Source organism: Crotalus tigris, unplaced genomic scaffold, assembly GCF_016545835.1.
Source record: "Crotalus tigris isolate CLP2741 ecotype Arizona unplaced genomic scaffold, ASM1654583v1 scf7180000024345.2110221, whole genome shotgun sequence".
Taxonomy (NCBI): domain Eukaryota; kingdom Metazoa; phylum Chordata; class Lepidosauria; order Squamata; family Viperidae; genus Crotalus; species Crotalus tigris.
The window spans coordinates 949,560-963,572 of NW_024100514.1; the positions used below are offsets into that span (position 1 = coordinate 949,560).

Here is a 14,013-nt window from a genome sequence, read left to right on the forward strand (position 1 = left end):
GGGTGGGGGAATGTTAATTCTTAATCCCATGAGCTGTGGGAGCTGAAGGTGTTTTGCTTATGAATAGTGTGCCCCAGTCTTTCTGATTGGATTACCAAATCTGCATTTCTAAAGGTTGGCCTCTTCAGGTTTTTGCCTGAGGAAAGGAAGATTGGGGCTGTTTCTGCCTAATATTTTTTTTCTCCATTTCTCCTTCATGGGAAATATTCTATCCCGCCTCTTAATATTCTCCAAAATATTTCATTCTCTGGGGGGGGGGTGCAGACTCCCTACACCAGGTTGTTAGCAGAGGCCAGTATCCATGCTTTTGAGATTCTATTTGACTGCTGCTTTATATTGGTTATTTGCTTAAGATGGGCAATTTTTCTAAATAAACCAATACCTTCAGGCTCCCCTTCCCTTTCAGATCAGTAATTTATGTTCTCTCATTATTTTGCAGAACTGTTTTCCAAACCAATATTAGTGGTTAATAAAACCAGCTGGGATGAAAACAGCATTGTACAAATTCACTGTCAAGTGAACGGTCCAATGCCGATCAGTCTCTCGCTCATGAAGGACAACAAAATATTGGCAAACTCCAGCACTTACTGGGCTGAGCTCCATGTATCTGACACTGGAATCTATATGTGTAGAGCAGAGATAAACAACATTTCCAAGACAAGTGACCCAGTATTTCTCCGTGTTTATGGTAGGTTGATTTAAAGATGTGAAGCTCTCTATTTTTACTTTTGCCTTCTCCAACTTGGAGCTCTTCTAGATATGTTGAGAGTCAGGACAACTGATCTTGGGATTCTTAGCTGGCACGTCCAAAGCATTTGGAAAAGCCGAGACTATGGAAGGCTTTCTTATCTGATAAATAGGAAATCATTATACACTGAACACAAGCCTTTCTGCAACTTTATGGTACAGATAGTCCTCAACTTATGATCAGTTGCTTAGCGACTGTTCAAATTTATGATGGACCCCCAAAAGCTATTTAGGATCTGGTTCTGAAGTTCCAACAGTTGCCCTCCCCAGGCAATCAAATGACCCCTTTTGGCCCGTTCTTCAATTAGCCCAGGGGTAGGCAACCTTGGCTCTTTTATGACTCGCGGACTTCAACTCCCAGAATTCCCGAGCCAGCCATGCTGAGGGGAAGGGAGAGGTTTCCACGCTGAGCCATGCTGGCTCAGGAATTCTGGGAGTTGAAGTCCACGAGTCATAAAAGAGCCAAGGTTGCCTACCCCTGAACTAGCCCATATTTACAGTTGTTTGCAGTGCACCATGGTGCGTGACCAAGCTTTACAACAGTGTGCAATCACTCACGCTTCAATAAATGAATCAGCTCATCTGTGTCCTGTGGTAGTGCATTCTTCTCAAGTTTCACCTTCATAAAGAGTACAGTAGTCCTCGACTTACGACTGCAATCAAACCCAAATTTTCTGTCGTTAAGTGAGACTTTTGTTAAATGGCTTTTGCCCCATTTTACGACCTTTCATGCCACAGTTGTTGAGTGAATCACTCCAGTTGGTAAGTTAGTAACCCTGGTTGTTAAGTGAATCTGTCTTCCCCGTTGACTTTTCTTGTCAGGAGGTCGCAAAAGGGGATCGCAATGACCTTGGGACACAGCAACGGTCATAAATACGATTCAGTTGCCAAGCATTTGAATTTTGATCAGATGACCATGGGGATGCTGCAAAGGTCGTAACTGTGAAAAATGGTCATAAGTTACGTTTTTTTCAGTGCCGTTGTAATTTTGAACAGTCACTAAATGAACTGTTGTAAATCAAAGATCTGTATTTCTGGACAAGTACAGACTTCATCTCCCCTCACCATTGTGTGGTTTTCTTTCTGCACTTTCATTTCCCATTTTAGGAATTAACTGCTGTGTAATGAAATAGGGTTGTTTTATTATTTCAGCTGCCACTAATCTCCCAATATGCCGAGATAGATGGCAAATAAATTTAGTTAGTTAATTAATCAATACTCTGTTTCTTTCCAGCTCCAGTTTCTCTGCCTGTCCTTTATCAACCAGTTTCCCAAATAGCTGTACTGGAGAAGTTCTTTGTCTTACAATGTTACTCAAGGTTTGGGACTCTGCCTATCACATACACCCTTTACAGAGGGAATATACCTATCAGGAAGATTGTGACCAGAGAAAACATACCAGCAAACTTTACGGTCAAAGCGAATAGCATCCACGAGTCTGGACAATACAGATGCCGTGCTAACAATGGCCACTCTCTTTCGCAACAAAGCAAAAGGTTAAATGTCACAATAATAGGTAACTGTTTGGTGTGCTTTTATTTTTTTTAAAGATTGGTGAGAATTGCTGTTTGTCATGCTATTTGTCTGAATCTGAATATATCTGAAGGGTGCCAGGGTGGGAAAGCTGATCTGAGGCAATTATTGGTTTCATAAGGTTCCTTTGAAAAATCTTAGAACTCTTACGTTGCTAATTTTTTTAAAAAAGATCCTAATATAGAGTTCCTTGCCTTTGCATGCTGTCTGGAAATGGATTCCATTAGAGATAACAAAGCTTCATGTTTACCTACAGCAGCTCCATTTTTTTACACGCAGGCCCCATTCCCAGCCAGTTTGGTCGCAGGGGACCCTGAGTTCTAATCCTGCCTTAGGCATGAAAGCCATCTGGGTGACCTTGGGCCAGTCACTCTCTCTTAGCCCAGCCCATTTCACAGGACTGTTGTTGTGGGGAAAACAGGAGGAGGAAGATATGTTGGATATATTCGCTGCCTTGAGTTATTTGTAAAAATAATAAAAGCAGGATACTAAATTTTAAAAAACAAAACGCAGTTGGGAAGGATTAGGACCTCTGCTAACCCAGTTCAATCTACTGCTGACCTTTGTCCATGTACTTGCATCCGCAGCTCCAGTTGTTAACGTAACTTTTGAAAGAGAACCACAGGAGAACATAGAAGATGGCAATGAACTCTTATTTTTCTGCTCGGTTGCATCAGGATCCTTCCCTATTGAGTTCCACTTTTTTAAAGAGAATGACGCCAAATTGTTACATCGTGTCATAGAAAAGAAAAAACTGTCAGTTATTTGGCACAGGCAAAGCTTCACAAGCCAGGACGAAGGGAGCTACTTCTGCAGAGCTGACAACCAAGCAAACTCTTTTGTGGAAAGCCAAAAGATCCTGATCAAGGGTATGTCCCGCTCCTGAGCACGGAAGACAAAGTCTCTGGGCAGTGCCTTCTGTTGCTGATCACCACGATGAAACAGGCATGGTGTCATCATGACACGAGGTGCAGATGTTGCACCTGATGAGGTTAAATTTCACTATGTAACACCTCCAAGAAATGCGAAGAGCAGCTTCGTTAGTCCAAGGACGCAAAAGAAAGAAGTAAAGTGTGTCCTGTGCACCACAAGAGGACAAAGGACATTTTTTTTTTCTGTATTTCTGAAAACATTTTCTTTGCACAATCTCTCAGATTCTATTCTGTACAGGTGCTCCTTGACAGTTGGTTTAGTGGCCATTCAAAGTTATAATGGTCACTTTGAAGAAAATGACTTATGACCGCTTTTCACAGTTACGGCCTTGGCAGCATCCACATGGTCACGTGATCAAAATTCAGATGCCTGGCAACTGGTTCATATTTATGACCGTTGCTGTGTCCCAAGGTCATGTGATCACTTTTTGCAACCTTCTGACGAGCAAACCCACTGAGAAAGCCAGATTCACTTAACAACCGGGTTACTAACTTATCAACAGCAGTAATTCACTTAACAACTTTGGCAAGAAAGGTCGTAAAATGGGGCAAAACTCACTGAACAAACGTTTCAATTAAGAACGGAAATTTTGGGCTCAATTGTGGTCGTAAGTCGAGGACTACCTGTATAATATTGCAGATCCCCGGATGAAACTTAGATAGAATCTGACAGGAAACGTGAATTATCCCAGCTTTCAAATGAATGTACGGGTAGTCCTTGATTTATGACCACAGCTGAGTCCAATATTTCCGTTGCTAAGCAAGGGAGTTGTTAATTGAATTTTGACCCATTTTACGACCTTTTTTGCCAGATGTTAAATGAATCATTGCAGTTGATAAGTGAATCACTTGGTTGTTAAGCGAATCTGGCTTCCTCCCATTGACCTTGCTTGCCGGAAGCCGACTGGGAAGGTTGCAAATGGTGATCACATGATCTCAGGACAATGCAACTCTGATAAAATTCCTCCCAGTTGCCAAGAGTCCGAATTTTGACTGCATGACTATGGGGGATGCTCCAATGGTCATAAGTGTGGGAAAGGGCCATAAGCCACTTTTTCAGAACTGTTGTAACTTCAAATGGCCACTAAATGGATGATTGTCAGTTGAGGATTATCTGTAATACCGTAGCTCTTCAGCGTCATAGAGAGCAAGTGATGAAACCATGTGTGCCAGTGTTGCCATATAAACACTGCCCTCTATAGGCAAAAGGGTAGAATTTGCATCCTGATGCATGTTTTCTCACTTTGGTCTTGGAAGCTGATGCCTGTACCTTTGGGAATGTAAAGTGCCAATGCAAAGAAGTTTGTGTTATTTCACACCAAGCAAAGGTGCAAAGAGGGTTCCATTACAATGAGGGTATCCTAGTCTTTATTCTGTGGCCTTTCCTCTATAATTTGTCCAACTGTGTTAGAGTAAGATTGCATGGCAGGATCTTCCTGTCCAGCTCCAAGTGCAAGTAAAGGGTTGATTGGAAATAGAGGCAGTCCTCAGAATAATAGAATAACAGAGTTGGAAGAGATCTTGGAGGTCTTCTACTCCAGAGGCCCTCAACCTTTTGGGCACCAGGAGCCAGTTCCGTGGAGAATGTTTTTTCCATGGATCAAAGAATGCGTGGTTTTGTGTGCTGCCTGCATCTCGCAGATGGGGCTTCGCTTGTTGTGCAGACCGGTTGCTGGCATGTTGGGGACCCCCGTTCTAGTCCATCCCCCTGATCAGGCAAGAAACCCTATCCCATTTCAGACAAATGGTTGTTAAATCTCTTCTTAAAAACCTCCAGTGTTGGAGCATTCACAACTGCTGGTGGCAAGTCGTTCCACTGATTAATTGTTCTCATTGTCCAACTGTCCTCAACTTACAACAGTTGAGGTGACATAGTTGAGGTGACATAGCGAAGAGTTGACACTGTAGGAAGAGATTCTTATGATATTATATGCCTGAATTGTGACTGATTTTTCTCTTAATTTTTAGTTGTCATGGCTTCGTGGAAGAAAGGACTTATTGTAGCCACAATCCTCCTGATTTTTCTTGCTGCTATAATTACAATCGTTTGGTTGAATTGTCGTTTGAAAGCAAAGGGTAAAGCCTACCTTAAAAATCTTTAGTTCTTACCTGATTAGCAAATAGTACAGGATTCTTCTGAACCTTTCGGTTGTCAGAATTAATGCTGCATTTCCCTTATTAAGCCTAACCTCGGGAATAAAAGAAGCTCACCTCCACCCGCCTCAAATAATACTTTCTTTTTCCAAACTAAATTTGTGCTTCACTTGTCCTGCAGTAATGCTTCTGATGATTGGCTGGAAAGTAAAATTTGCAGATGCGCACCTAATTATAGTGTTAGGGGATATGTTAGTGAATCTGGTGAAAGTGTTTATGGAGACTTCTGTTGCAGTATGGGCCAAATCTGAGATGACGGGAGAATTCATTTACAAGTTGAAACGGAGAAGAGTATTTTGAGTTATGAAATGCACCCAATTTTCCAGCCATTAATCATGAGTTTGCATGCTAATTCTAAACATAGTTGTCTTAGTCCTGGAGTAACTCGTTTATGATTATATGTGAAATTGTTCAATATGAGGTGTTCAACAAATTATAGCTGGACATGGCTTAGATTAGAACATTGGATGTTCTCTCACAATTCTCAAAAAAAAAAAAAAAAAAAAAAAGCAACTAGCCACCATGTTTTTATCTACTATGTTTTGTAAACCCAGCCTATGTTTTAATATTTTTTATTGCAAATAATAAGAACTAAAAACAAACTATGGTAGAGCAAGGGAAAAGGAAAGAAGGAAGGGAAGGGGAAGGGGAGGAGGAGGAAAGGAAAGGAGAGACTAAAAATGCAGTAGGAAAATAAGTAGAGAAAAGTAGGAAAAAAAAGAAAGATATAAAGAAGTGGCTTCCAATGTTCTTCACAGCAAGTATAAGTGCAATTATATTTTAATCTCTCTCTCTCCCCCCCCTCTCCCTCTCCCTCTCCCTCTCTCTCTCTCTCTCTTTTCTCTCCCCCCCCCATTTTTATGTAAAAAGTTCACGGGGTTTCCAGTCACCAATGAACGTAGATATTGTCCTTTCTTTAATCAAAGAACTCTGCAAGGCCTGTCAACCCCACAGAGTGAATATTCAGTTTCATGTGACCCAGGAAAATTGAATTAATTAATTAAATGCACCATGATAAGCTAACCAGGAATAGCATATTTAGTGAACTAGGACTGTGCAAACCCAATTGTTTTAGAAATCAGGGCAAATTGTGTAATTTGAAATAAACTTCATTTATACAAATTACATATTTATATCTTTAAAAGAAAAATAAACAGTACATTTGAAGATGATGTACAAAATAGTATTCTGAAAATTCCATTGATTGATTAAAATTTGTATCTGGTAGCAAATAGTAATTAAAAATATCTGCTTAGGTGGGCCATGAAATTTTTAAATAGTGTAGTTTTGTAGAAATCTCCTATTTAAAACTTTGTGATTAGGGAGATTTTTGATTGTCAAAGGAAAAGATATATATGTTGCTGTTCTGTAAAATTGGTTCTCCATTAGTTATAGATAATTCTTTTGTTTTGACCCTCTAGCCCAGTGATTCTCAACCTTTCTAATGCCGTGACCCCATAATACAGTTCCCCATGTTGTGGTGACCCCCAAGTGGGTGTGGCCACCAATAAGAGGGAGTAAGACAGCTAGGGAAAAAGGAAAAAAATGGCGGACAGCATGGTTTGGTGACCCCCGTGAAATGGTCATTCGACCCCAAATGGGGTCCCGACCCACAGGTTGAGAACCACTGCTCTAGCCTATTTTACAAATGTTGTCTTGAAAGATTTTTTTCATAACTGTCCCATTTGCCATTTTACATGGCCATATTTTACAAATTCTATTGTTATTTCTGATAATTACAATGACAAATTATTTCTTAAGAAATTAGAGAAAACTAACATGGGTTTAAACTAAGATCCATCTGCTTCCAGAGTTTTTTGTGCAGTGTTAGAGTAACAGTATGAGAAGTACTTTTCCTCCATGTTCATTTGTTTATACAACTGACTTTCTGTTTATGCACTACAACATAGTAATTTATTGTTTTTTCCCCCTTATCAAGCGAAAAACACTTCTACGGAGTTGTCTGTGTAAGTTGGAATTCAAATTGTTTTTGATGATATACATATATTGATAATGATGATGATGATGGTGATGATGATGATGATAACGATGGTGGTGGTGGTGGTGATGATGATGATAATGATGAAGATGTTATTTATTCAGTTGTGTGAGCGAGGTATCTCCACATCTTCCGAACTTGCACTACTTCTGTGAGTTTTTCTGTACTCTGGCTGGTGTCACCTTTAATGGTGTCCAGCAACTGTCTTCTCTGATGGCCTGGCTTCCTTTTACCTCCAAATCTTTCAAGCATTATTGCTTTTTCCATATATATCTATAGGTAGCAATAAATAAATCTCTAAAGCTGTTCTGTAGGAACACTCTCATTGATTTGCACAAATGGACACAACAAATAATTTATTTGATTAGTTAAGTTATCGGAATGTTTCGAGAGCATTAGGAAAGTTTCTACTATGGAAGTGGTCCCTTGGGAGATGTAGAAATATTGAATTAAGAATATTCAGTAAAGAAGGAAAAACAGACATTTTCCCAATTAATTGTACGGGTATTCCTCCCCAGGAAAAAGGTGAACAGGCAAATAATATCACAAAGGGCTAGAAAAGTATCAGGAAGAAAACCTCAATAGTTGCCTTCTGCTAAATGGGTGTTTTGTGAGTGGGTGTGTCAGCCCTTTTGTGGAAGAGCCTATAACACAATTGTAATAGTCCCAAATAGATTCACCAGTTCAGAAAGGTTGCCTATATGGCAGGGGTCCCCAACCCCGAACCCCCAGCTGGTAGACCAGTACCAGTCTGCGGCCTGTTGGGAACTGGGCTGCAAAAGCAGTGGGCATGCGTGTGAAACTTCCACTGCCACTGCTGCTGCTGCCGTCGGTCCATGGAGTCAGAAAGGTTGGGGACCATGCTATATGGCATCAGAGGGGTACACAACCAGGGCTTTTTCCCCTCATAGAATGCCCAGAACGGAGTTCCGGCACCTTTTTGGGATGGAACCTTGTAGGGTAGGCAAGGCGGGTTGTATGACGTGTGTGAGTTCCGGCACCTTTTGTTAATATAGAAAAAAAGCCCTGTACACAACTATATTTCCGAGAACTTGGATAATCCTGTGTATAATTTGTAATGCAAGTGCCTCTTTATTTCCCTTGTTCTCTTTCATTTTAGATCCAAAAGAGCAACCAATTCAGTGGGTGGGAAACTGACAACAGGACACAATAACGAAGGAGAATTCTATTATGGTAAGATTATTTACTTTCTTAATGCCTATATTATAGATTTGGGCACTTCCTCCTGAAAGCTATGAAATGCTGCCATCCATTGCGGAAATTGGCCCTTCTAATTTAATCTGCCCTGGCAACAAAGCAGAATAGGGATTTGCTCTGCACCAGAGAACATCTCCTTTCATGCCAGCTACTGCTAGGAGAAGACCTGCAGGACTTCTGTGATTAGGCTACCCATGCTATCAGTGGTCTTCTCCCCCACTTTGTTTTCTGGAAGTAGCACCCTTTTAGATAAGATAAGGTAAGGTAAGATGAGACGAGACCAGACGAGACCAGATGGGATGGGATGGGACGGGACGAGACGGGACGGGACGGGACAGGACAGGATAGGACAGGATAGGATAGGATAGGAGAGGATAAGACAGGGGTTCTCAACCTTGGCAACTTTAAGACTTGTGGACTTCAACTCCCAGAATTCCTCAGCCAAACACGCTGGCTGAGGAATTCTGGGAGTTGAAGTCCACAAGTCTTAAAGTTGCCAAGGTTGAGAACCCCTGGGATAAGATGATAAGATTTATTGTCATTTTTTATTGTGGGCACAATGGCACACATCAAAAATGAAATTTAGTTGCCCGCTCTCAAAGTGAAACACATATATGACACACATCTAAACATACTATATACAACATATGTATAGACCCACACCCCTACATATACATAATAAATAAATATTAAACATTGCCCATCTTGAATATATAACAGAAGGAAGAAGCTTGAGAGTAGCAAAGCTGCCCGTGACTTAACCAAATAATTTACTTCCCCTTCTTCTCCTACTAGCCATGGGTTGGCAAAGAAATGAGAACAATAGCATTTTGGCCCAATGGGAGAACTGTGACCCTCCTGCTGCCCTGGAAGTCATTGACCAAGGACCAGAAGGGGGACATGCCCACAGCAGCCACCACTGGTGGCTCTCACCCTAGTCCACTTTAGATTGATTAGCTAACACAGCTTGTGCTGGAAGAAGCTGGAAAACACAACTGGAGCAGATGAAATCTCCCTCTTGGTGCTGAGGGCTGAAAAAGCTGTTTGGTGCCTCTCCTCTAAATTCACTTGGCAGGTCCTCTCCAACTTTCAATGAGCAGATCGTGTGGAAGAATCCTTTCTTTTGTAATGCCAAGGTAATGCCAACATTGCCAAAATGACAACAATGAGAACAATCTAATCTAGGCCCAAGATCATTAACCCTTCTTGACCCAGTGTTATAATTGTGTTAATGTAATCAGACCGGATGATGGGCATTACTGACAGACACCTTTTTTCAGGGGCAATTCCTTAGAGACTAGTTGATAGTTATAGCTGAAAATAAAGCATGAGAATGATTAGAATCTGAAATGGGTAGAAACACTCGTTCTCTCTCTGATGCTCCTTTTTGTTTTTCTATCTTCATTTTTTCCATTTAGGTTCGGGGCATAATGAAGACGGCGAAAAAAATCACATCAGTGCAAAAGAGGATAATAGAGGTAATATCTTTGTTTGGGTTTCCATGTAAAATTTTAACTTTTTAGTTTAGTGCTTTTCTCTACTTGTGTCCACCTATGAGGCAAACCACCGGATGGTTTTTTGGGAGGTTTTTTGCTTTGTAGGGTTACCTTTAATTTACACTCAGCCTATGCACAGTACATCATTGAATTGTCTTTAGCTGTAATTTTGCTAAAGCCACATTTTCCTCCTTAAGCCAAGGCAACCCAAGAGCAGTTTGGGGGGGGGGGTGTAAAATGTGTCATGCCTGGCTGACCACCCTTTTGCAGTGCAGTCAGGTAAAATAAATTAAACACAAAGGGGGAAATCATCCTAGAGGAAGCCGCTCTTTGTGGTTGCTAGAATTGACACTAGTTTAATAACACATATGTTCCGAATAACAGAGCTGAAAGGACCTTGGAAGTCTTTCTAGTCCACCCCCCCTCCCCACTCAAGCAGGAGACCCTGTACCATTTTGGACAAATGGCTGTCCAGTCTCTTCTTAAAAACCTGCAGTGTTGGAGCACTTACAACTTCTGGAGGCAACTTGTTCCACTGGTTAATTGTCCTCACTGTCCAGAAATTTCTCCTTAGTTCTAGGTTGCTTCTCTCCTTGATTACTTTCCATTCATTGTTTCTTGTCCTGCCCTCAGGTGCTTTGGAGAATAGGTTGACCCTCTCTTCTTTGTGGCAGCCACTCAAATACTGGAATACTACTATCATGTCATCCCTCATCCTTCTTTTCTCTAGGCTGGCCATACCCAATTCCTGCAACCGTTCTTCATTTTTTTTTTTTTTTTTTGTCTCCAGGCCTTTAATCATCTTAGTTGCTCTTTTCTGCAGCCTTTCAAGAGTCTCAACATCTTTTTTATATCGTGGCAACCAAAACTGGATGCAGTATTCCAAGTGTTGTCTTACTATGGCTTTAGAACAGACATGTCAAACACAAGGCCCAGGGGCCGGATGCGGCCCATGAAGTGGTTTCATGTGACCCACGAAGCCATCTTGGAAACAGTGAGGGAACATCCCCCCGCTTCCTTGATCCTGACCCAGGCCAGCCGGGAGCCAATGTACAATTTTGTGGTGGCCATCTTGGCACTTGCCCCGGTGGACCATGCCTTGGTACTTGCCCAGGTCCCATTCCCCTTCTGCCAGAGACCCTCAGATCTGTCCCACTCCTGCCCAGGCCCCCACAGGCACCCTTGATGCGAATGATGTAGAACTGGCCATGCCCACCCAGTAGGCCACACCCACTCCATCCATACCCACCCAGTAGGCTGCACCCACTCTGGCCACACCCACCTGGCCCCCCAAGGGCAACGGCAATGCTGATGCGGCCCTCAGTGAAATTGAGTTTGACACCCCTGCTTTAGAAAGTGGTACTAATGCTTCACGTGTTCTTGATTCTATCCCTCTGTTAATGCAACCTATAATCAGTTCGTCAATTAATAATCTGTAATAAGAGTAACATAGCCACAAAAACCTATCAATTAATCAAGGGGAAAAGGAAAGATTCACACAACTGAAACTAAGAAATAAACGATAAAACTAAAAAAATATAAGCTATTTATGATATAAATACAGTACAAAATAAGCATTTAGATTTTTTTTACCTGTTAATCACTGTAATGTAGGTAGGCTTTTACTGTATTATCACTGTGTTAATATTTTTGATGTGTTGGTTTGTTTGCTAGTTATACTTCTCCCCCCAAAAATTACTGTATACAAAAAGAAGTGGACACATGAAAGTTGTGCTGTATGTTTTTTTCTTTCCAGCAAAGCATGGCTTAATGTGTTGCATGAACCCACCATGTCTTATTCTGTTGGTTTATACATCACACCAAGCCATAAGATGTTTGCTGGAGGAAAATGCACATATTTAGTAATTTAGACAAATGCCTTCGTTTATTTTTATAAAATCAGTGGGAATAAGATCTACGTGAACCAAAGGCAGGCACAGGCAACGTCTCGGTTCTTTTGGAGCGCAACAGAAACAAAAGTTTTCTTATTCTGCTTGTGACAGGATCTGACCTTGACGCTCCTGAAGTGGAATATACGGAAGTACAAGTATCAGTGCCTGACCCTTATCGAGGTAAGAAGGACATCCTGGGACACAGTGTGTCCAGAACAGCTGTGAGATTGATGATCGCTCCCGAAGTCATTTTTTTCAGAAGCAGCCACAATTAGGCCTGGATAAACAGAAAGAAACACAGCCTCTGCTTCAACAGCCAGCAGCTATTCCTTCTAGCTAGTCTATTAATTAACAAACCAGCCTTTTATCCTGTTCATTGTGACAAGATGGGCTACCTGCACTGAACTGTTAGCCTGAAAAAGCTATCAAAGCTACACAGTTCAGTTCTGCCTTCAGCCTTCTGAATAGCAGATTAAATCGAACGCTGAGCAAGCAGTCCCTTCTAATTTCTTTCCTTCCAACAGCTGCCTCTCAACTGGGTCTGAAAACTTGCCTTTTCTTCCAGAACCAAGAGGTTTGGGGGGGGGGGAGAAAAGAAAAGAAATCAGATTATGGGTCGCCAGTATGAGAAACAACTTCATCATTTTTCTCTTAATGCAAACAAATCCATATTAGGTTTTCTTCAGAAAACTAGCTCTATAAAAGATACCTCATCAGAAGATGTGGGCAACTGAGGCTTGAATATGTCTCCCCAAGCTGCTGCCCCTTAGAGGTCCTGCATTCCAGCCATCATATAAGCCATAAGGCTGCCTAGTAGCTCCGTGGATCACTTGACTATATTTATCTTCCAGGGCTGAGTTCTGCTCATCTATGATGTGATGTCTGCATATGGAATTATTTTTCCCTATTGGCTAGCTTAGAGAGCAATACATATCCTCTGTTCATGCAAAACTATCCTTCACGGCCAATTTCTCCTGTTCTCCTAAAGCCCTTATTGGAATATTTCCATCCTGCCAATCGTTCAGTCAACGGAGGGAATGGTGCGAGAGGGAACACGCCTCCATGGCCTAGGAGAAGGGGGAGTAGCGAAAGAGTGCTAAGGACCAATCTATTTGGCCAGTCTGGAAACAGCAAAAATGCTCCACTCCAATCAATCAACCAAATGTCTTGGCATTTCTCCCAGCAGATTTGAAGACGCATCTGACAATGCCTTGAATCCAGAGTCTTAGATATGAATAACCTAGACAAGACTGTGATTAGTCAGTGTTAGTTTTGTGAGTGCTTGTATGTAGGAACTTAGAAATCAGGCCACATCCTAACAGAGCTTTTAGGGCCTCATAAGCAGGGATGATCTCATTTGATATTTTAAATAGAAATCCTTAAAAGGTTAAAAAAACTTTCAAGCTGTCATGCCAGCACATTTCCTTTTTTCTACAAAACAAGACTGAATGTCTCACTTCCAAGTTTGCGTAAGATTCCAATGTTTTTTTTCTCTTCTAGATGCAATCAGTTTGGTGCAGACACTTAATAATGGCATCTTGGTTGTTATTAAAAATGCATCTTTGTATGTGGTGTTATTGAAAGCGTAGGATCCTCTCATAAAAAATAAATGATAAATGAGTGATGGATATGCTTTCCTGGATAAAATCATTAGCCTATCATTTTATGAAAGATTTGTAAAAGGGAAGAAGATACAGAAGACGCCATCTGGGTCACTTACATTGTATTTTGATCAAAAGAATAATTTGCCAGAGAATTAATTCCCTGAATTAAGGATGTTGTTTACTAGACACATTCATAATAATCTTTCCAGAGGAGAGGGAAAAAAAAATAGGAAGGTATGGAAATAAATTCTGTCCACATTTGCAAGAAATAACCGACATATCATTTCCACACAAGTGGTTTATAGCATTTTCTGGAGCATACAATCACTCTTCCGCAAAAATAACAGCAACGAGAATAGGCTGTATATTACTTCAACAAAGCTGAGTGATGCTATGAAGATGCTAGAAGCCAAAGAAGTCACTGATGCAGAAATAACC

General features: G+C 41.2%; 1 protein-coding gene across 2 annotated transcripts in view; it reads left to right on the forward strand.

Annotated features, from left to right (window-relative positions):
• The window catches only part of PECAM1 (platelet and endothelial cell adhesion molecule 1), a 62,022-nt gene that overhangs the window by 25,701 nt on the left and 22,308 nt on the right, over positions 1 to 14,013 (forward strand). Inside the window, exons 6-13 of one of the 2 annotated variants that reach the window (XM_039326771.1) lie at positions 440 to 688; positions 1,982 to 2,263; positions 2,868 to 3,149; positions 5,181 to 5,288; positions 7,306 to 7,333; positions 8,486 to 8,559; positions 10,002 to 10,061; positions 12,083 to 12,151. In XM_039326771.1, the coding sequence (XP_039182705.1) occupies positions 440 to 688; positions 1,982 to 2,263; positions 2,868 to 3,149; positions 5,181 to 5,288; positions 7,306 to 7,333; positions 8,486 to 8,559; positions 10,002 to 10,061; positions 12,083 to 12,151 (1,152 nt within the window). The remainder of the gene's footprint in view (positions 1 to 439; positions 689 to 1,981; positions 2,264 to 2,867; positions 3,150 to 5,180; positions 5,289 to 7,305; positions 7,334 to 8,485; positions 8,560 to 10,001; positions 10,062 to 12,082; positions 12,152 to 14,013) is intronic. The other variant, XM_039326772.1, reaches the window with a different exon arrangement.